General features: G+C 43.2%; 2 protein-coding genes across 4 annotated transcripts in view; both read right to left on the bottom strand.

Annotated features, from left to right (window-relative positions):
* Ino80 (INO80 complex ATPase subunit) overlaps positions 1 to 14,786 on the bottom strand; it is a 109,305-nt gene extending 94,519 nt beyond the window's left edge. For 2 of the 3 annotated variants that reach the window (XM_050132757.1, XM_050132770.1), the window contains exons 1-2: positions 14,278 to 14,786; positions 106 to 291 (exon numbers count right to left, since the gene is read on the bottom strand). In XM_050132757.1, the coding sequence (XP_049988714.1) occupies positions 106 to 248 (143 nt within the window). In that variant the 5' untranslated portion in view covers positions 249 to 291; positions 14,278 to 14,786. Of the gene's footprint in view, positions 1 to 105; positions 292 to 2,137; positions 2,200 to 14,277 lie in introns of those variants that run through there. The other variant, XM_050132761.1, reaches the window with a different exon arrangement.
* Ppp1r14d (protein phosphatase 1 regulatory inhibitor subunit 14D) overlaps positions 1 to 24,070 on the bottom strand; it is a 295,305-nt gene that overhangs the window by 253,653 nt on the left and 17,582 nt on the right. The window lies entirely within an intron of this gene.

Below are 24,070 nucleotides of genomic sequence, written 5' to 3'. Positions count from 1 at the left end.
AAAGAGAAAGAAAATACTAAAAATAAAAATCATACATAGTTTAACCTTAAATGTTAAGAGACAGTAATCAGAAATGTAATAAAGCACTAAGATAAAATAGCAAACCTAGAGATATTCCTGTTGAAGATGGCCGATGTTTGTCGCAGAAAATGGTCCAACCGCAAGGCCCTCTCCAGGTACTGAAGATAGAGGGGCTTTGCCAGCTCAGTGCAGCTGCCATCGTCCCCGGCACCCAACTCTGAGGCCATAGAACAAATCTGTCTTCATGCAAGAGGACCTCCGACTGCACAGCTGCAGAATGAAGATATGTAAAAAAAATAAAAAGAAAAAAATTGAAAGACTATTCCTCTTCTCCTTCTGCTTCCTTGCCCTTGCCTTCCATAAACAGAAATCAAGCTCTCTTGAACACAAGACCCGGAGACCACAACAAATTATAGAAAGTTTATTAGACACTGCCTTCTAGTGCAAAGGTGAAGTGTAGAAACAGTATCATCAACTCCAATACAATTTATAAACACTTTCTCAAACACTTAGATGTATACTCACTTCCTGTTTCCCCTCCATTAATAATTACAAGAATGAATTCCAAGTATCCAAATGGGGAGCTGACTTGTGAGGACCTTGCAGAGCACAGTATATGTTTTCTACATCACCTTCCTTTTATACTAATAGTCACTCATATGTATGAGGTATCTTAACTGCCAGGGGAATATATATACTATGAGCGTTTTCTACAAAATCTCTCCTCCAACTCAAGTAGGTCCACCTGCCTCTACCTCTTTAGAGCAGGAATCGATGCCCAGCCATTTTTCTTTTTAAGCAGAGGGTCACAGATTAAAGAAAAGTGTAAACTTCCCAGAAGTGGAAAGACTCCAAGGAGGAATACCTTCTAAAAATCCCATCAAATCCATTCCAATCTTAAAGTGAAGAGCTCTTCAGTGTTTATATTGACTTACATGGCCATTTCTAAGGATGGAAAAACTATTAATACACTGATAGAGCAATTTACCAGTGACAGGACTGTTCTGCGGCTCTATATAATCCTGGTTATACTCTGACTATACTTCAGCTTCTCATAATAGTCCGTGTCCATGTTAAGTCTACTTATGTGCATTGCACACATACATACTTAGAAAAGTCTACTTCTGTGTGAATTTTTATATAGTAGGTCCATTGCTAGTTCAGAGTTACAGACCTTTCTCGGCCTGTGAGAGGCCCTAGGTTAGAACCCAGTATCAAAAACTTGAAAAATAGGGGCTGGAGAGATGGCTCAGAGGTTAAGAGCATTGCCTGCTCTTCCAAAGGTCCTGAGTTCAACTCCCAGCAACCACATGGTGGCTCACAACCATCTGTGTCTGGTGCCCTCTTCTGGCCAGCAGGCATACACACAGACAGAGTATTGTATACAAAATAAATAAATAAATAAATAAATATTAAAAAAAAACTTGAAAAATAAAATGGGCTGGAGACAGCTCAGCACTTAAGAGCACTGGCTGCTCTTACAGAGGACCTGGCTTCAATTTCCAGCACCAGTTACTACTGTCTGTAAGTAACTCCACAAGCGCCTTATGGCACATGTGGTATATATACATGTGGACATACACACACACACACACACACACACATCTTAATTTAAAATAAACAAATTAGCTCATTAAATCTGTATAATAATACAAATTCTGTCATTTCACAGTAGTGCATACCTATAATCCCAGCAAAGCAAGTGAAGGGAGGTACAGGAAGGAAGATCAAAAATTCAAGGTATATTGCTAGTTCAATGTCATAATGGAGGCTACAGGAAACCCTGTCTTTCTCTAACACTCAAACATCCCAACAACAACAACAAAAAATGTTACTCTCAGCCAGACAGTGTGGCATACAGAGGTAGAGGCAGAGGCAGAGGCAGACAGAGCTCTGTGAGTTCAAGGCCAGCCTGGTCTACAGATCAAGTCCCAGGACAGCCAAGTCTACAGAGAAACCTGTCTCTAAAAACAAAACTAAAGAAAGTTACTTTCACTTTAGTTTAAACAGCTAAGTTAAACAGAATTTGGATCTCATCAGTGACTCTAAAGCCCCAGTTCTTTACTTCTAGCCCTGCTACAAAACAGCAAAAACAACGTCCCATCATTAGGCTCACCTATCTCTCACTAATTTGATGTCTTCTCTCTTCATTTTCCAAAGCATTCAGGTTTGAACTGTAAATTATTTGGCTACCTTATCCTGGTAAATAAAGTCACAAAGCACTTGATTAGGAAGAGATAATTACGTACCACACACCAAACTAAGGAGCAAGCACAAGGAGAAAAACTAGCTTGCCCTAGTAAAAAAAAAAAAAAGTAGGTAGAGCACTCAACCATGTGGGCCAGAAACACTTTGCTCAGCCTGAGGGGTCACTATAACATGGAAACAGTCTAGCACTTTAACAAGGTAAGTTTATTCAGAGCATAATGATACTGAGATTAAAAAATAATACCTGCATTTTAAAAGTGAACTGAAGGAAGTCTTGGCTAAAAAAGATCATCCCTTCCAAAAATTGCTAAAGTGGCAAAGAAAAGAATATACTGCCACCCCATAAGTATATTGTGATTATATTTCTTTAATCCTTTTTCTTCCTTAATGAAACCTGCATGCTACTTCTCAAAATGAAATATAGTCAGTCCTAATGGTACAGGATATTGATTTTAGAAGCCCTGCAAAAACCATAGCTACGGATGAACTCACATTAAAATGGTACATAATCTGTTTATGATCCTCATATATCCTGTTTACTGTGAATCTCTCAGTTACTTATCTAACATAACATACTACAAATGCTACACAAATATTTGCATACTGCATTGTTTAAAAAGTATATAACAAGAAAAATGTCTACACAGGACATAACTTTTCCAAGTACTTTTTAATTTGGATGAATCTTCAAAATGAACCTTGAGCATCAGGCATGCCTGAAAGGAATAGCATTAAAACCACCAGCATCTCAGTTGAGATACTCAGGAGGTACATGTTTGCCTTGCACATACAAATTCTACTCAGTCCCCAGCACGGCATAAAACTAAGAACAGTACCATATGCCTGTAGTCCCAGAACCTGAAAAGTAGAAAAAGGAGACTCAGAAGTGCAAGGGTGAGCCGGGCGGTGGTAGCGCACACCTTTAATCCCAGCACTCGGTAGGCAGAGGCAGGCAGATCTCTGTGAGTTCGAGACCAACCTGGTCTACAAGCGCTAGTTCCAGGACAGGCTCCAAAACCAGAGAAACCCTGTCTCAAAGAAAAAAAAAAAAAAAAAAAAAAAAAGAAGTGCAAGGATGGGTCTGGAGAGATGGCTCAGCAGTTATGAGCACTGGCTGCTCTTCTAAAGGACCAGGGTTCAATTCCCAGCACCCACATGGCAGCTCACAACTGTCTATAATTCCCATTCCAGGGGATGACACCTTCACATAGACTTACATGCAGGCAAAACACCAATGTACATAAAAGTAATAAAAAGAAAAGTGCAAGGCTATACTCAGCAACACAGTAAGTTAAAGGCCAGGCTAAGGTACATGGAAACCTACCTAAAAAAAAAAAAAAAAAAAAAAAAAACCAAACTAAAAACCCAGTACTTGCCAGATGGCTCAGCTGATTAAAAAAACTTTGCCACAAACCTGAGGTTTGAGTTCAATCCTCAGCAGACAAGAACCAACTTCCACAGTTGTCTTTTGTCTTCCACATATGCACTCCACACACAAATAAATAAATGTTAATTTAAAAAAATTTAAAGAATGTCACTGTTGGAAAAAAACAAGCTAAAAAGGGCAGCAGCAACAAGTCCAAATTTATATCATAGGAGCACAGTAACCAATGGAAAGAGTTCAAAATAGCCAAAGCTGGAACAACTTACTGTTGATAGCTATTACCCCTTCTTATCTATGGGTCTCTTATCTTTTATTATATACATTTCCTGTGCCAACTCTATAACTAGTCATTTCTCCAAGCAGTCTTAGTTGCTGTTCTATTGCTACAAGGGGACACAATAACCAAAGCAACTAATAAAAGGAAGCATTTAATTGGGCGTTTACAATTTCAGGTTAGTCCATGATCATCATAGCAGGGAGCATAGAGGAAAGTAAGCATACTGCTAGAGCAGTAGCTGAGAACCTATAATCTGACCCATAGGCAGGAGCAGAAGGAGATTAAGACTGGGTCTAGAGTGAGCTTTTGAAATCTTAAAGCCCCAACCAGTAATACACATCCTCAAACAAGGTCACACCTTCTAATCCTCCCTAAATAGTCTACCAACTGGGAGCTAAATATTCAAATATGAAAATGAAGCTATGGGGACCAGTCTCAATCAAAACACCACACAAACCTTTTCTTTCTACTGAAGATAAAAGATCTAGGCAATAGCTGGGGAGTGGTGGCACACAACTTTAATATCAGCACTCAGGAGGCAGAGGCAGGTGGATCTCTGAGTTCAAGACCAGCCTGGTATACAGAGTGAGTTCCAGGGCAGCCAGAGCTATACAGAGAAACCCTGTCTTTAAAAAAACAAAAACAGGCAGGCAGTGGTGGCGCACGCCTTTAATCCCAGCACCGGGAGGGCAGAGGCAGGAAGATCTCTGTGAGTTCGAGCGCAGCCTGGTCTACAGAGCTAGTTCCAGGAGAGCTAGGGCTGTTACACAGAGAAATGCTGTCTTGAAAAATAAAAAAGACACACAAAAAAAATCAGAAAACAAAGAAGATCTACACACTAGGTGTGCTACATGTCTTCTGTAACTTTCTCAACTAATAGTATGGATGTGAGAGAGCGCGTGCATCATATATAAACAAAACATTCTTTTCTATATATTAAAACAAGAGTATGGTTTGTGGGGTTGGGTTTTGTCTTTTTTGTTGTTGTTGTTGTTGTTTTGTGAGACAGGGTTTCCTTGTGTACCAGCCTTGGCTGTCCTGGAACTCACTCTGTAAAACCAGGCTGATCTCAAACTCAGAGATCTGCCTGCCTCTGGCCTCCTGAGTGCTGGGATTAAAGTCAAGCTCCACCACCACCTGGCAAGAAAGACTATGTATCTTATTAATGTTTCTAAGTATAATAATCTGTATTTATATATTAAGCTAAATTTGGATTCATATTCAAATCCTCCTTTCCTTGCTTACCTACAAATTCTCATTCAAAGCTGGGCATGGGGGCACACACCTTTAATCATGGCACCCGGATGGCAGGGGCAGGTGAATCCCTGAGTTCGAGGCCAGCCTCGTTTACAGACTAAGTTCTAGCACATCCAGGGCTACACAGGGAAACCCTGTCTTAGGGTGGGGAGATAAGGGAAAAGATTCCCATTCAACACTAAGACACCTGTCTCCAATCACCCATTTAGTTAACTGTCCAACTGTAGTATGCATGTACATCAGTATCAGAACTGTTAACCTGTAGTCATATGGAATATGACTTTATCAATTATGAGTGACCCAGAACAATCTGCAAGATGGGTCAATGGGTAAAGGCACCTGCTGCCACGCCTGACAGCTTTAGTTCAATCGCAAGGATCCAGATATTGACATAGAGAACCAATGCTTAGAGTTGTCCTCTGATGCCCACAATACGCTGTGGCACATGTGTGAACAAACCAAAAATAAACCAAAACGCAGTAAAATGTTTGAGTATAGGTTTATATACACTTAGTTGTTTCGTATTTCATTCCTTTTTAAGGTCATTTAGATGAGCACATTTCTCCCCTCCTTTAAGAAAATGTGTGTGCACACGTGTGTGTGTGAATGCAGAGGCCAGAGTGCCTTCCTCTATCACTCTCCATCTTTTATCTTTCGTATGTGTGAGTTTGGGCATGCTGTGTGAGTGTGGGTATCTGTGTAACATGGGTATGTGTAGATCAGTTTTTTTTATGGGTTGGATTGACAAGAGCTTCTATGCAATGAGCCACTTCAATGGCCCTTCCATCTATTTTATAGACAAAGTTCTCACTGAATCTGAAACTTGCCAATTTAGTAGCCTGATAGGTCAGCAAGCCTCTAGAATCAAACTGCCTCCACCTCCAGCACCTGCACTCAAGAGCACAGCTCTAGACCCAACTTTTTGCTTTTCAAGACAGGGCTTCTTTGTGTAGCCTTGGCTTTGTGTAGACCAGGCTGGCCTTGAACTCCCAGAGATCTTCCTGCCTCTGCCTCCCAAGTGTGTATGCCTCTTTTGGCTTACATTTTCATAAGGGCTGGAGACCCAAGCTTAGGTCCTCATGACTGCACAGCAAGTACTTTCCCCACTGAGTCAGCTTTCCAGCCCGCCCATCTCCTGTCAGTAAGACAATTTCATATATTTATTATACAGCTGGAGTCTCATCAGTTTGTAGTCCTTTATGGGGGCCTTTGATGGCCTAAATTGATTTTTTACTTTATTTGCACACATTCATTCACTGGTCACAGTGGCTCATGCTTGTCACCCCAGCATTCTGGAGGCATAGGTATACAACTAGACTGACTAACTTACATTAGCAACAGACTATTAGTGTTCCTTGAGTATAGCAGTGCTCAACAAACTGCTGCTGAGAAAAGCCAAAGATACTCATAGGCAGACAGTAAATACTGGCCAAATGGAATACAGTTTCACACACCATTAGATACAAAATATCAATAAATAGTTAACTGACCAGATCTGAAATAGGATTGGATCATAAATCTCTGGCTTTAGCCGGGCAGTGATGGCGCACACCTTTAATCCCAGCACTTGGGAGGCAGGGGCAGGCGGATCTCTTTGAGTTCGAGGCCAGCCTGGTCTACAGAGCGAAGTTCCAGGACAGGCTCCAAAGCTAGAAAAACCCTGTCTCAAAAAACCAAAAGAAAACAAATCTCTGGCTTTATAATCCTTAAGACTGTATCAGGCCTATTTTTAAGCCTAAACGACTTTCTCCTCTAGCAAATTTAAAGGACTATCAGCTTTTTAAATTTTATGGCATCTATTTCATGTGTGTGTACATGCTCCTCTGCTCACGGCAAGAGTATGAAGGCCAAGGGGCAACTTTCAAAGCAGGTTCTCTTCTTTCACATGAACTCATGTCCTGAAATGCTCTGTAGACCAGGCTGGCCTCAAACTCACAAAGCTCCATTGGCCTCTGTCTCCCAAGAGCTGGGATTAAAGGTGTGTGCCTTAAATTTTATTTATTGTGTGTGCACACATCTACACATAGTTGTGAAAGTACAACTTTTGGGAGTAGGTTCTCTCTTTCTACTGCAGACTAGAGCTGGAACTCAAGCTGACGGACTTGCACGGCGAGCACTTTGACCTCCTGGGCCATCTCATGGGGCTCTACTTCTCTTTTCATACTCTTCTTGGGAATTCCTTTTTTCTCCAAGACGGGGTTTCTCATGTAACAGTCCTGGCTGTCCTGGAACCCACTTTGTAGACCAGGTTAGCCTCAAACTCACAGAGATCCACCTGCCTCCCCAGTGGTGGGATTAAAAGCGTGTGCCACCACTGCCCGGCAGGAAATTATTTTTATTGGCCTTTATACTTTTATTTTAATCCTACAGATGTTTATTATCTATTTTCTGTTTCCACACACAGACTTCCAAGATTTATCTACATTTTATTCTTATTCTACTCAGTAACTACTGAGCAGAAGAGCTATCACATGCAAAACTGGAGGTAATTCACTTTTTCTTTTAAAGGAAATAATATTATCTGGGAAAGAAATAAAAAAAGTAAAGCGGGCAGTGGTGGCACAGGACTTCAATCCCAGCACTAGGAGGAAGAGGCAGGTAGATGTCTGCGAGTTCAAAGCCAACTTGGTCTATGGAGCTAGCTCCAGGGCAGCCAATGTTACACAAAGAAACCCTGTCTCACCGGGTAGTAATGGCAGATGGCTTTAATTCCAGCACTCTCAGGAGGGAAGGCAGAAGCAGAGGTTCTCTGATTCTGAGACTAGCCTGGTCTACAGAGATAATTCCAGAACAGTCAAGGCCGTTATACAGCGAAACCCCGTTGAGGAAAGGGGGAGGCATTCTAGATCTAAATATCTCAGAAAATCCCATGCTGTATCAGTTGTTCCCTCTTCCTATATAAGCAATAGCTCTCTTCTAGAGCACAACTGACCAGCACAGCCATTGGCGTACTTTATTTTCTACATGAAGACAAAATAACTAATGTTCACTCCTGCTCAGCACTGAACACATGATTTGTTTCAGAAGTAGAAATTTAATTCCCATTTTACAGATTAGAAGCTCAAATGTTCATAATGGCTGGCCTTTGATGATATACATTTGCAATCTCAGTTTATAATCCCAAGCAGCATTCATGAGGGAAATGTGCAATGCTCAGATTGCAAATACGCACAGGCTACTTGGTCACACATATACAAAGTCGTTAAATAACTTGCTCAGTAAATGAGAACATACTGAAGTCTTTCTCTATTTCATTTTGCTTGGTTGGTTTTGTTCCTGTTTGTTTTTTGTTTGTTTTGTTTTTGAGACAGTGTTTCTTACTTATCCTGCCTGGCCCCAAACTTGCTATATAGACCAGGCTGCCTCTGCCTCCCCAGTCCTGGAATAAGGCTCATCATCATATCCAGCAGGTTTTGTTGTTATTGAGTTTCGGCTTTATTTTGTGTGGTTTGCTTGTTTGTTTGTTTGTTTTCGAAGCGTAGAAATCTTTTTCAACTTTTACAGTGGTAAAACATCAATCTATCCCAGAGTTCTCAGTCAGCTGCCTTTTAACCAGTAAGGCGCACATCTGCTGCTGCCACAGAAGCCCTTTCAGGATGAATTTTGTGTAAAACTTGCACAATGAATTTAATCAAGATGACTCTTGATACTGTCATTTAAAAGATCTCCACACTCTGATCCCAAGCCAAGCCATCAAAATGAAAATATGCAACTGGCCGTAAAAATGATGGCCTGGAACAGAAGAGCCTCCTACTACCTCCCAAGTACGGAAATTAATATTGCTGTTTTAAGATTTATATTTACATGTATGTTGGTGTCTGCATGTGTGTCTGTGCATCACATGCCTGACTGGTGGCCGTGGAGGCCAGAAGAGGCTGTCAGATCCCCTGGAACTAGAGTTCTAAGACAGCTGTGAGCTGTCGTGTGGGTACAGGGATCTGAACCTGAGACCTCTACAAGGTTTCAGTGTGCAACCCTGGCTGGCCTTGAATTCATTTTCTAGTCCAAGTCAGCCTCCAACTCTACGCAACCCCTCACCCACCCACCCACCTCAGCTTACCAGGAGCTAGAATTACAATCACTTATTGCTATACCCAGCTGTCAAACCCAAGTCTTCCAGTGAAAAAGCTTTTACTTACTTTGGGGCATGCTGGCCCTGAACTCATCATGACCTTGAACTTTTAGTTCACCTGCTGCCTCCCAAGTAGAGATTACAGGTGTGTACCACCACACCCAGTTTATATGTTGCTGTGGATTGAATCCAGAACTTTATGGATGCTAGATAAGCACTCTACCACCTAGATACAACACCAGGCCCTATCTCTGCTACACTATCTAGTTCTCAGTAGAGGAGGACCTTCAATTCCCTTTCCTCCCGCTCCAACTGCCAAGAGCTGGGATTATAGCTGAGTGCCACCACAGCCAGTTTATGGAAATGTATTTATAAAGAAACCAAAAGTTTTCAGTGAGCTCTTACTGCTTTTTTTGTTTGTTTTGAGGCTGGTGGCACACGTCTGTAATCCTACCTCTTCAGAGGTGGTGGCAGGAGGACCAAGAATTCAAGGTTAGTCTCCAGGGCCAGCCTGGCCTACAAGTGAATTGACTTCAAACAAACAAAAATGCTCTTTAAATATTTCTGGAAATGAAAGAGAACATTGCCACTTACTGGCTAACTGATTTTACTGAGTTTTATTTTGGCATCTGTAAAACAGAGATTAAAAACCAACCAAGTCTAAAGACTGAGATAAAGCATTGATCATGTTAACTAGCTCGTATAGTCATTCATTTCTCTCTCTCTCCCTCCCTCCCTCCCTCCCTCCCTCCCTCTCTCTCTCTCTCTCTCTCTCTCTGAGACAGGGTTTCTCTGTGTAGCCCCAGCTATACTGGGACTGGCTCTGCAGACTAAGTTGGCCTCAAACTCAGACATCTACCTGCCTCTGCCTCCCAAGTGCTGGGATGATAGGGATGTGCCACCACACCCAGTTCATTTACTTAATTTTAGAGACAGGGTTGGAAATAACTCAATCTGGCTGCCTTACAGCAAGTAGTACCATACCCAGAACAGTGATTGCTGAGGATCAAACCCAGGGTTTTGTGCACCCTTCCAAACTACACACATTCCCAGCACTAACTGGTTAACAGGTTTTGAATACTAATGCCTAAGTTCTTCTCATCCTCTGAATTCTAGCAGCAAAATCCTGAGACTTACTAGCCAACTTTAAGACTTGCCTTCGGAGCTGGGCAGTGGTGGCGCATTCCTTTGATCCCAGCACTCAAGAGGCGGAGGCAGGTGGATCTCTGTGAGTTCTGTGATATACAAGAACTAGTTCCAGGACAGGCACCAAAGGTACAGAGAAACCTTGGGGTGGGGGGGGAGGCGGGACACTTTTCTTCAGGATAAAAGATGGCTCAGTGGGTGTAAGTGCTTAGTGAACTCCCTACATAGCCCAGGCTGACTTCAAGCTTAAAACTTCTAATTCTCAGGGCTGGAGAGATTGTTCAGCAGTTAAGAGAACTGACTGCTCTTCCAGAGGACCCAGATTCAATTCCCAGCACCCACACGGCAGCCCACAACTGTTTGTAACTCTAGTTCCAGGGGATCTGACACCTTCACACAGATATACATGCAGGCAAAACACCAATGCACATTAAATAAGAATAAATAAATCATTTAAAAAATTTTTTATTTTCTTGGCTTCAGGCTCAGATAGATAGATAGATAGATAGATAGATAGATAGATAGATAGATAGATAGATAGATTGTAAGCATGTGTTATTTTGTCATTATTATGACAGCTATTGTGGCAGGGGGTGGTGCATCGGATCAAGTCGAAGGCCCTGGAAACATGCACTCTACTACTGAGGTACAGCCCAGCCCAGTCACAGAATTCTTTCTGGTTATATTCCATTCCCTATTTTAAAAAAAAAATATTCAAAAAGTAGTCTGAGAACAAGCAAGATAGTTAAATGGATGAAGACACTTGTCTCCAAACTGGATGATCTGAGTTTGATCTCTTGAACTCACATTGGCAGTGAGAATGACCTTCACAAGTTGTGCAAATTGTTCCATGACTTCCATACGTGTGATGTGGCATGTGCACACAAACACACTAAATCAAAGTTTATACACACACACACACAAAAAAAAAACTTGGTTTGAATTCTTCAAGATGTAGAACAGTAGTTCTCGATCTGTGATTTGGGACCCCTTCAGGATCATCAAAGACCATTGGAAAATACATAATATACTCATATTATGATTCATAATAGTAGTGAAACTGCAGTTATGAAGAAGCAATGAAAATAGTTTTACGGTTGGGGTCACCCATGAAAGGGTGGCAGCATTACGAAGGCTGAAAACCACCGATGTAGAAGAAGGAGCACAGTAAACTAAAACAATGGAATTCAATCTCTTAAAAACAAATTTATTTTAGAATATAGACAGAAGCCAGGCATGGTGGCTCACTCCTGGAACTGCTAAAAATTTGAGGCTGCCACAGTCCACACAACAAGGCTAGGCTAGCTTGCACTACAACAGTATGAGACCATGTTTCACCCTCCACAAAAAAAAAAAAAAAGAAAGAAAAAAACAAAATCTAAAAGATATGTAGATTTTACTAGGTACATACATGTATCACATAATGACAAAGAAACATTCTGGGAAGTGAGACCTTGAGCTATTTCTGCTGTCATGTGTAAACATGGGCTTATTTGCACACAATGGTATAAACTACTACACTCCTGAGCTATGTGGCAAAGGCATGGTCCTATATGCAGTTCCAAAATACTCATGATTGCACAGTGAGTATTCAGTATCCTGGGGGCTGGTTCCAGTGCTCTCCCACACCAAACATAACCCATTCACATTTTCATATACTTTAAGTCACCGTAGTAGGGTATGTATAACCGTAACATATAAGTAGGAGGTGAACAGCTGTTTAGGGAAGGGTAACAAGGGAAAAATTCTGCTTGTGCTCAGGACAGCATGACCACCACAGACTCAACTACACAGCACAGAAGCAGATCAAGGTGAACAAGCTGAGATGACAGTGAGGTGAGAGACAACAGGGGCTGTGAGGGAGGGTAAGGCAGCCCCAACACCGTGTGCCTACACACTACTTCATCATCCTAGATTCATCACAGCGCTGGGTCCAAAGCAAATTCAAGTTCTGCTTTTTGAGGGTGCTAGCCTAAGGTTGTTAAATACAATGATGCAGAAGCTAGTGCCAAGAGAAACCAACTTAACAATCTCAAATTGTTGTTTTATAGGAAAATGGAGCTTGTGAAATTTCCAGCATAAAACAAAACCAGACAGTCCAAGCCTTTATCAGTAGGCAGAGGCAAGAGGATTGAGTTCAAGACTACCCTGGGCTAAACAGTGAGACCGACTCAAATAAACAACCCGAACACAAAGTTGAGAGGGCTCAGCTGGTTACAGTGCTTAAAGCTCTTGCACAGGACCAAGGTTTGGTTCCCCGCACCCACATGTGGCTCACAACCACCTGTAACTCCAGTTCCAAAGGATCTGATGCTTTCTTCTAATTGACCTCCATGGGCTCCTGCACACACATGGGTATACACATACACTCAGGCTCACACATATATACATATAACTTTTTTTAAAAAAGATTAACGGCAATAAAAAAGCAGCAAAATTTACATGCTATACCATATATGAACCTTGAAAATATTACATGAAAGCAGCTAGTAAAAAGTGGGTACATACATTATCATCCCTTTATATAAAATAGGCAAATCTGCTGGACATAGTGTTGCATGCCTTTACTAAGCACGCAGGAGGCTTAGGCAGACTGGTATCTGTGAGTTGCTGGGCAGCCAGAGCTATATAGTAAGACCCTGTCTCAAAAAGGAAAAAAAAAAAGTCTAAGACAGAAACAGAGTGTTGTGCTGTGGAAAGAGGAAACAAGGAGTGATACTTAAGAGGCTCCTAGGCCTTTCTTTTGAAGCACCCGATTAAAGAGCGGTGATAGTTACATACACTGCATATACTGCAAATATCTCAACTGTGTCTAATTAACCTAACCTGCGATCATATCTCAAGAAGGTTATTATGGGAGGGGTATGGAAGTTGTACAACCTCAGTCCCGTGGAGGCTGAGGCAGGAAGATCTCAAGATCCAAGCCACACGGATCAAAAACATAAAAAAAAAAAAAAAAAAAAAAAGACTGACAAGACCGGAAGGAAGGAAAGCGGGAGGAACCAGCATCAGTAACCCACAACGAAAATTAGGAACGTAAATCAAGGAGTTACTACCTGAAAAAACTAGGCTCATCACCAGCGACGTTTTAGAGTTCAACCTCCAAATTCCTTCCCCTATTCCTAACATGCACAAAAACATAAATCAAAGAATCCTGAGCACAGTTGGCTCTTCACTAAAATAGTTAAATGCCTTCTTCGGTTCTATCCAACTTCTAAACTGTAGGGGGCTTCCATCCTCCGTGATTACGGAAGTAGTACTTTTCATCAGCAAGCTCAAGAAGGAATTGTCAAAATAAGATGACACTTGCTTAGCCGCACAGCCAAAGCCTCCAAAGCCAAGAGGGGATGTCACAGACACATTTCTTAAGTCTGTGCACGTGTTAGCCTGTCCCTACCTAACACGAGCCAGCAACTTGCACCATTCACCCGTATCGCGGCTCGCTCCCCACAAACTGATACTCATACTATCAAGCCCACAGATCTCATTCGTTTAAATTGACAGGTAGAACCCTCACCCGGTTCACAGGCCGGCCCAACAAGCCTCCGCCCTGCCCCTCCCCACCTCCAAACCCACACACGTGTTAGCCCGACACCGCCCCACCGGGTCCCACGTGCACCTAGTCTAACACTCCCCACGTGTGGGTGCTCCACGGGCTTCCTCGAGTAGCTGAGGTCACCCATGACCCCAGGGCTCCAGAGGTACGAGAAAAAAGCCGAGGCCCCAGGTCCCTGAGGTCCCAACCCTATGGGGAGTGTCCACACCCATCCTCTCTTCTAACCCCAACAAATCCAAGGGCCGGGGGCGACGGCCCCTTTAAGACGCGGCCCAGCCGTCGCCCGCAGAGAGGGGCGCACAGGGGCCTACACTACACCCCCTCCGTTCACCCGCCCACGTCTACTCAAACCTCACCTCGGGCCGAGGGGCCCCGCCGCCGCGGCGGCGGCGGAGGGGGGGCGGGGTGCGGGCGGGGTCCGGAGGGGGGGGTCGCCCCGCCGACTGTGGAGCTGCGGTTCGCTCTCTGAGGCCGAGGGACGGTGACTGCGTTGGACGGGAACGCTCCTAGCTCGCTCCCTCGGCGGCTCCTGGGACCCCAAGATGGCGGCGGCGCTGAGGCGGCTGCGGGCGCTGGGCCGGCGGCGGCGGCGGCCACTTTCACTCACTGAGAGGAGCGGAGCAGGGACACGGGGAGCCATGGCGGGGGGGAGGAGAGGCGCCATAGCCAGGCCAGAACAATCGAGCAGCTACTCGGCCGGCTTACCCCCGCCCCGCCCACGCTCTCTGCTAGTCGCCAGCCCGTGTCCACCCACAGTGCCGCTACGGTCGGCCTCGTGCAGGTTGAACCCCGCCGCTGCCGCCTGACGCCCCTCGCGGACCCAAGTTCTGGGGGAGACCCTCATCTATACTATCTGAGTGCAGATTGGTCGGGGCTGGGACTGGCGAAGATTGCCGAAAGGCGACGGGGAGGAGGAGGATGTCATCGCTGGAGTGAGCAAGCACATCTCGCGGGAGCAAATGTCGCGAGAGCTCAGCGGCCCTGCAACCGCCGAAGAAAGGTTACTTTTCCCGGAAGTAACGTCAATGGAACCCGCCCAAGATCCTGGGAATAATTTTGTTCTTGCGGGCAGCCGCCGGGAGGGGCTACCTGACGTTCCTCTGGAAGTTTTCTTCAGGTAGTGGGCGGACCTGGAAATCAGCTTGGGCGTGTCCTTGTGGTTGCCAAGACGTTGTTGGCCTTGGGGACGTTGCCGGGTCGCCTTCCTGACGGCAGTGTCCACCCTGGGTGCAGGGGCGCTTGAACCTTCCATGCCCTTTCCATTTCCCTAGTGGGGTGAGTCGCCACCACACGAGCGGCCGCAGAGTTTTTTGGGGGGGAGGGTGTGTGTGTGTGTTTCGTTGTTATTTTCTCTGGGTTTGTTTCAAACAGTCTCGCTCTGTCGCTCAGGCTGGCATCAGGATCGGGGAGAGTCTGCTGCCTCAGCCTCCCGAGCGCTGAAATTACAGTGTGCACCACCATGCCCAGCTCTCTTCCCATCTGTATGTGATAGACACCCGGTTTGGAGACGTATAAAGAATTGTTGGACTCCACCCTTTGGTTTTCTGCAAGAATAAGTTACTGAATTAGTACTATTTGTACTGTGCATTGAGCGACTCCAATTCGGCCCAGGACGCATCCTATGGAACTGAACTCTTTATAAAATGAAAGACTATAAAACGGAAGAAATTTGCCTTTTTTAAGACAGGGTTTCTCTGTGTAGCCCTGGCTGTCCTGGAAGACAGGACAGGTCTGTAGAGCAGGCTGGCTTTGAACATATAGAGAACCCCCTGCCTCTGTCTTCCAACTGCTGGGATGTTTCTTGACCTCAGTTTGCCTTAAATTCAGGAGAACATTTTCCGTGAACGAGACTTTAGATTATACAGTGTAACAGTAACAGTTATTTTGTAAGAAGGTCCAGCGAGACAGTGAAGTGGATAAAAGCACTTAGCGCCAATTTTGACAACTTGAGCTCGACTCCTGAACACACGTGATACAAGGAGCACGCTGACTCCTCCTTATTGGTTTTTGACCTCCACATACATGCTGTAGCACGAGCTTGTGCTGTACATACACACACACACACACACACACACACACACACAAATGGAATTTTTAAAAATTACAAGAATGATTCTGTAAAAATCAAGGCGAGTAGAAAGGGAGCCTATATATCATCTTTGAAAAAAAGAAGACAAGTGGCAAGGTTTTCTCCAAGAAGCCTTGTTCTGCAAGAAATAGCCTGCTCAGTACAAATGCAAAAAAATCATGTTTCTAGAGGCAAAAAAGCCTGATCTTGCCCTGCTTGGAACCAAATGTGAATTAATGGCAAATGCTGACAGTCCGCCAGTGGCTCTCCCGCCACGAGCTCAACTGCAGGGAGAATAGATGAGGAAAACTGGAAAGAATGGTCTCTCCCAGCTGTCACGGTGCCACCAATGTGTGTGTGGCTAGATATATCTACACATACATATTACTATTATTTTCTACTTCTGATCAATTTAATTGTAACAGGAATACCCATGTCAAGATAATTCATCCCACATGAAAAATGTTTGCCTCCATGTCAGCTGACTAGCACCTCATTTGGGCTAATATTCAGGCACTCCTGAGCATTATGATAATAGCTGAAGCCCAAGGACTCCATTTAGTATGTCAGCTGAATCGTTCTAGACCAGAGGCAAATGAATCTGTACCCACGGTGCATGGGCTTTTTCTAATTCAGTTTAATTTGGTCTGATTTGGATTATTGCACTGGTGGAGAGTCTTATCGGGCTGGAAAAACTTTACAATAGCTGCCTGTGGATTGGCCTTTGAAAGGTACAGAAGATACCTATTCATAAAACTTAAGGGAGGGGTGAGGTGTTGCTGAATTACCGAGTCTTGATAAAGCATTGGAGGTTAATCAAAAGCCTCTGAATGACTCTTTGTATAAAATTCGGAGTATTGCCAGGCAGCGGTGACACATCTTTAATCCCAGCACTCGGGAGACAGAGGCAGGCAGATCTCTGTGAGTTTGAGGCCAGCCTGATGTACAGAGTGAGTTCCATCCAGGACAGGCCCCAAAGCTACACAGAGAACCCCTGTCTTGAAAAACCAAAAAATGAATGAATGAATGAATAAATAAATAAAAATAATAAAAATTGGAGTTTTATCTGTCTGACCTACTAGTGCTGTCTAGATGCCGAACTTGAGTCTTTCCCCACCCTAAAAGAAGATAAAACACCAGTTTTAACAGCCAAAGTGTTCCTGATGATAAACTGAAAACTACAAAAGGTGGGTAGTGTTTTAAGAATGTGTTTATGGGCTGGAGAGATGGCGCATCTAAGTAAAAGAGCGCTCTTAAAGTGGACCTGAGTTGGGTTCACAGCACCCACAGGGTGGCTCACAATCATCTATAACTCCAGTTCCAGGGTATTTTGGAACTCTGGGGGACTAGACTTGTATAATATACATAGATGCATGCAAAAAGTCATACACACAAAATGGAGGATGATCGAGATAGATCTGTTCACTCCATGTGATTCAAGCATCCATATACATACAATACACTATACAAACAAAAACAAAGTCAAGCTGAAGAATGTAAAAGAATTGGAAAAACAAGGTTAACTCTGCTATTCAAACCACCCAATTAGAAGGAGGAATTTCTGATGAAAAATGAAGAAATCCAATCGTTCTCTTAGATGTCATTTGCCCTCTCTTGGGCTGCAAAGATGAGTCGGTGGTCAAGAGCACTTGCTGCTTTTGTAAGCAGACTGAAATTCAACTCCCTGAACCAGTATCAGACAACTCCAAAGCACTTGTTACTCCAGCTCCAGGGTATCTAACCCCCTCTCACACAAGCAAATGATGTAATTGGGTGTGCTGGCACATGCATTTAATTATAGCACTCAGGAGGCCAAAGGCTCTCTGAGTTTTAGATCAGTTAGGGCTATATAGTGAGATGCTGAGTTAAAAAAAAATGTTGCTGGGTGTGGTATCACACACCTTTAATCCCACCACTCAGGAAGGCAGAGGCAAGTGAACCTTGGAGTTTGAGGCTAGCCTGGTCTACAGAGCAAGTTCCAGGACAGCCAGGGCTGCAACAGAGAACCCTGTCTCAAAAAAAAAAAAAAAAAAAAAAAAAAAAAGGTTTAGATATTTTCAATGGTCTCCCGTGTCCCCACAGGAGCTATGGTACAGTGAACAAGTTAATATGGGACAGCTAATTCTGTCATAAACACCCATCTCCTAATTTTAAGAAATGAGGTGTTTCCGTGGGAAAAACACTTGGCACGCAAGCCTGACAACCTAAGATCAGTCCCCAGAATGGGCGATAGAAGAAGAGAACAGACTTCTGAAAGTTGTCTTCTGACTTCCACATGTGTGCTGTGACATGCATGCATACACAGCCATACATGTAAGTAATAATACTATATGACTATGAGGGGACCAGGGGAGACCTTAACCTAGCTTCCGGTAGTGTCTGGGATGCCACCTTGCTGAAAGCTTCAAGCATAATTTTTGATATATGCCTGAATGCCCAGTTCCTCTACTTGACTTGCTCACAAAATAATTTAGGTAACTTTTCACCAGGCTGAGTAGGGGTAGCAATGTGACCTGAACTTGCCTTTACCCTGCAGAAGTTACTGCTATACAAAACTCTAGTCTATAAGGGGCGGGGGGGGGGGGGGGCAGTGGGGGGGGGGAGGGGGGGGGGGGGGGGGGGGGGGGGGGGGGGGGGGGGGGGGGGGGGGGGGGGGGGGGGGGGGGGCAAGGAAACAACTTGGACCAGGTAAGAGAGGCCATAAAGCAGATGGAAGCCACGAAATACCTAAACTACCTTGATTGTTTAAGTAATCCTAAAGGAAGGCCATGAAATACATAGCCTCACAATACCCTTCAGAGGAATATAGTCACTCCTGGTGGTCTTTTAAGTGTAGAATAAGTCATAAGACCAAGCCATTTTTCATATAACATCCCCATCTTCCTAGTGCAAATGCTGAATTATGAAAAAAGGTTTGTGTCAGGAATATAGGTCAAATAGTGATGGGTTCTTGTCCATTTTCCCCCCAGACCTTACATTCTCTTAAACACCCTTTTGGAAGACTTCTATTGGTACATTATGCTAGACTTAAAGGACGCTTTTTTTCCCTTCGTTTTTCAAGACAAGATTTCTCCATGTAACAGTCCTAGGGTGAATGCCAACGGTACATTTTAAGTTTTAATTACTGTGCCTAAGAGATCCATGAAAGAAAAAAATGCCTCTGATCTGCAAGCCCCTTGCCCAAGAACAGATAGTTCCTGAAATGGTGAAGGCTATGTTTATGGGAGAAAACAAGTCACAGGTTTTCACTCCTCTAAACAAGTTTGCACCAGATATGCTCGATCACATGTGAGTGGGAGGTTCCCAGGCAGGAAATATGTCAGGATGTAAGCTTGCCCCCTAATTGGACCTGATGAGAAATACTTAAGTTGCTGCAAACCCTGAGTCGGCCATTTTTCTGTGAAACCAGAGATGTACCTGTCCAGAGAATCCATCAACTTGGCCACTATTTAATTAAAGCTTGCTTCACATTTGGCTTTAAATTGTGGTAATGGCCTTATTCTCAATTGGTAACTTTTTCTGGAGGCCCCAGTAAGGTTCATACCACCCACACAGATTCAAAAGCTGAACCTTGACTCCGGAACTCCAAGGCTGAGGCCACTACAGGAGGCATATGCCTTCTGACGTTCCCAGGCTCCAGAGCTGCCTTCATTTCACAGACTGTTGGAGTGAACTACATGCTGAGAAATGAAGGAAGCAAACACAGAGGCCTCCGAGTGAGTCATAGTCAGGTTCTGTTTGTGGGATCCCTGTCTGGAACGTGGAGGGTTTCAACGTGAACCCATTATTTTCCTGTCTAAGGCATGTAGGGAGATGTCACCCGCCCACCTGGTTCTGGCTGAAGTTTTATCTGTTTCTCATGAAAGTTGTTTCTGCTCTCTGTTGGAAAGTGTTGTCTGTCCCTGTTTTCTATTGTGTCTGTAAGTTTGTTACAATATTTTTACTTTCTCTTTCTGCCAGCCACCAGGTACCACACTGTCACGCCTGCTTTTATGACTGGGGCTCAGAATTTATCTCTGAGTTCTCTGGTCACTGGATTTGGGTTAGCAGGAGGTAAGATGTCTTTTTGGTGTGAACATTAAAATCGTTTTCTGCTGTTCTATTTTATAAGAAACCTAGCTCTAGAGTTGGGCTATGGCTCTCCCTTCTCTAGACCCAGGCATGCTTATTTAAGTTTCCTTTATGTCCTCTGTCAGTCTGAGCCACCTGACTCTGACAAAGAGAAGAAAGCAAAGCAGAACAGCCAAAAAATTAGACTCGGTTTATGTGAACATTCTGTAGTTGAAGATTTATAAGTTTATTTTGTTGGATATGGTTGAAGTTTATAAAACCTGTAAAAAATGTTAACTAAAATCTACTAGCACTGACAGTTAAAATCTATGCATAAGTATTCTTTTTTTTGTTTTTTTTTTAAATATTTTATTTTTTTATTATGTATACAGTGTTCTATCTGTGTGTATGCCTGCAGGCCAGAAGAGGGCACCAGACCCCATCACGGATGGTTGTGAGCCACCATGTGGTTGCTGGGAATTGAACTCAGGACCTTTGGAAGAGCAGGCAATGCTTTTAACCACTGAGCCATCTCTCCAGCCCCCCATAAGTATTCTTAAAGGAACTATGTGGCAATGATCCATTTTGGGATATAAGTAACATGGTTTGCCACCATCCAAGTGACAGAATTGGTACTATAGGTTATTTATATTTGCTTAGGGGATATTAAGTCACACAAAATAAAATTTAATGAAGGGAACTGTGTCCAAAATACCCCATAGATAAATAGCGCACTAACCAGGCCTGTTGCAGAGATTTAGGTGCTAAAATGAATGCTAATGTCTATCCAGCAAGACTGACTCAGTTGGGCTCCATTCCTATAACAAAGAGAGACTGCCATTACTTACAGTTGGCCATTAGGCTCATCCCCATAGCACAGAGGAGAATTTTAAAGGACACTCAAAGGTGGCAGCACAGAGTCACAAAAACCATCAAGTCCTTGTCTGCCCTTATTAACAAAGGCGTAATCCTGCCACGTGGGAAAAATGAACCTGAGTAACAACTATTTAAAAAGAATAATATTGGTGTATTTAAGAAATGATTTAGTCAGGTGTGGTGGAAAAACAAGAGAGAGAAAAAGAGAAAATCTCCAGTATTAAAGCTCTCATCTGTCCATGTGGACAGACTTGCAGTTTCCTGTCTCTGTTTAAACTGTTCAAAGTGAAATTGGGCATGGTGGTACACACACTTCTTAATAGTGCCACTCCCTATGAGCTTATGTGGGCCAATTACTTCTAAACCACCACAATTGGGAGAGGCCAGGTTCTAGAAAACAAACTTAAAAATAGCAACTCCATGTTGCAGAATATTTGTTCGCACTGTGACACTCCTAGACTGTTAATAAAGTTAACCTTGAATCAGGACAGAGTCAGCAACTAACTGACCAGACTTAGCCATGGAGAAGCCATCTAGACACAGCCGGAGTCAGAAGTACAGACTGGAGGAGGGTAAAGATCCACATAGCAGAACAAAGATTAATAGAAACAGGTTAATTTAAGTTATAAGAGCTAGTTGGGAACAAGCCTAAGCTAAGGCCAACTTTTCATAATTAAATAATAAGTCTCTGTGTCATTATTTGGGGCTGGTACCCCAAATAAAACCTGAAAAGAAAGTAAAACAACAACTGAGATCTTATAGTAAATAGGAACTTATTTTTGTCTGGCAGTGGTGACGCACGCCTTCAATCCCAGCACTCAGAAGGCTGAGAGGCAGGCGGATCTCTGTGAGTTTGAAGCCAGTCTGGCTAATAGAGTAAGTTCCAGTACAGCTAAGCAGCCAAGGCTACACAGAGAAACCCTCTCTCTCAAAACAAACAAACAAAAAATAAAGCAGAAAGAAAGAAAAATAAAGGGAAAGAAAGTAACTTATTTTTAACAATACAGCATAATGACATCTGCTTTCAAAATGGAGTCAGGCAGGTTCCTAATTCCCCCTTAGGTTTCTCTGGCAAGTCTTTGATAGGGGATGTCTTAATAATATCATCAAGCATCAGTGATTCTAAAATTGTTTATCTGATGGGTGGTCAATTTGGTGATACATTGAAGGGTATCGGGTCCAATTATGATAACTACTAGAAATAATATTAGAAGGCCAATGAAGGAGGAAAGACATCTTAGCCATATTGACCAGTCAAAATTTGTCTGAGAGATTTGGTCTATTTGTCTAATTTTTATGCAGGTCATAAATTTGGATGTCAATAGTATGAGAGAAATCAGAGATTAAAACAGCACGTTCCAGTAAATTGCTGATACCCAAAAGTATGTTTAAGTAACAGGAATTCTTTAGTAGCTCTATTTTGTAGAAAAGTTGTACTCAATTCATTTTGTTTGTGCTTTAACAAATGAAGCTTGCCTAAAGATCAGAGTACAGAGCTAACTACACTAGTTAGTCATACAGGTCAGGCAGTGGTGGCTCACACCTTTAATCCCAGCACTAGGGAGGTGGAGAAGGATATGGCAGGGCAGAGAAAGGAATATAAGGCAAGAGGAAATAGGAGCTCAGGCAGAGCTCAGTCTGAAGGTTTAATAGAGGTAAGAACTAGTGTCTAGCTGCTCTCCCTTATATCTGACTCCAGTTGTTTTATTATGAAGACCAATTAGGTTTGTGTGACATCTTCTCCACATGAGGTCCTGCCCCTAGCCAGCTTCCTTTTGCTCACTTTTCATTTAACTAAATGTGTACAAAACTTGAAGTCAACTGGGTACAAATGCATGTATATTTACTGTTAAACATTATAATTGTCTGTTCATTGTATCTCATTCCAGACTACAAAAACAAGTCTCACATTTTAAATAGGTATGTACATTTAAGTCTCTTACAAAAAATACTGTAGCCAGGCGGTGGTGGTGCCCGTCATTAATCCCAGCACTCGGGAGGCAGAGGCAGGCGGATCTCTGTGAGTTCGAGGCCAGCCTGGTCTACAAGAGCTAGTTCCGGGACAGGAACCAAAAGCTACAGAGAAACCCTGTCTCGGAAAACTAAAAAAAAAAAAAAAAAAAAAAAAGACACACTAATACCACTTTTGGGTATATATCCAAAGAATGCTCAAATGTGCCACAAGGACATGTGCTCAACTATGTTCATAGCAGCATTGTTTGTCATAGTCAGAACCTGGAAACAACCTAAATGCCCCTCAACTGAAGAATGGATAAGGAAAATATGGTACATTTACACAATGGAGTACTACACAGCAGAAAAAATAACATCTTAAATTTTGCAGGAAAATGGATGGAGCTAGAAAACATTATTTTGAGTGAGGTAACCCAGACACAGAAAGACAATTATCATATGTACTCACTCATAGGTGGTTTTTGGCCCCTAATAGCACTCTGTTTCCTCCAAAGAAGACAGAACAGATGGACACAGAACAATGTCCCTCCACAATTCACTTCGTCAACTGCCAGGTGCTGACCACTGGGTAAAACTGCCTTCCATCTAAACTGAAGATCTCCAGACTGGACAGAATGACTGTAGTCAAGAGCCGAGCTGCTCAGGTCAAGGCATGCTTGTCTTCCTACAGATTTCTAACCCACAATATCTTCTAAAACCTGGCAGTCCCTGTGCTAAGCAGCAAAAGGCAAATACGACCCTCAGTGACCATGGCAGACCCCGAGGAGTAGCTCTGGGTGCCAACCAAGTAAGTTCTCTATCGTTTTTTAATCCATAACTCAAGTCAAATTTATCCTTCTCAAAGATCTCTGATGCAATTTGACAGCTGAGAGGTTTTGTCAGTTTGAAAGGACAACCTCACCAAACAAATTTCCATAAAATACAAATGCAAGTTATTAAGGTGTGTACCTACTAATAATAAAGGTGTGAGGATAAATATGTTATCAAATTTTTTCTCACGCTGCCTTTCATAGTTTTAAAGATGCTTTTCGCCGGGCGATGGTGGCGCATGCCTTTAATCCCAGCACTTGGGAGGCAGAGGCAGGCGGATCTCTGTGAGTTCGAGGCCAGCCTGGTCTATAAGAGCTAGTTCCAGGACAGGCTCCAAAGCCACAGAGAAACCCTGTCTCGAAAAACCAAAA

This window comes from Alexandromys fortis, unplaced genomic scaffold (assembly GCF_014885135.2).
Source record: "Alexandromys fortis isolate MF-2015 unplaced genomic scaffold, M_Fortis_MF-2015_v1.1 scaffold_6, whole genome shotgun sequence".
In the NCBI taxonomy this organism is placed as follows: Eukaryota; Metazoa; Chordata; class Mammalia; order Rodentia; family Cricetidae; genus Alexandromys; species Alexandromys fortis.
Note: the sequence above shows the minus strand (reverse complement) of the source record. Positions and strands in the feature narration are given on the sequence as shown.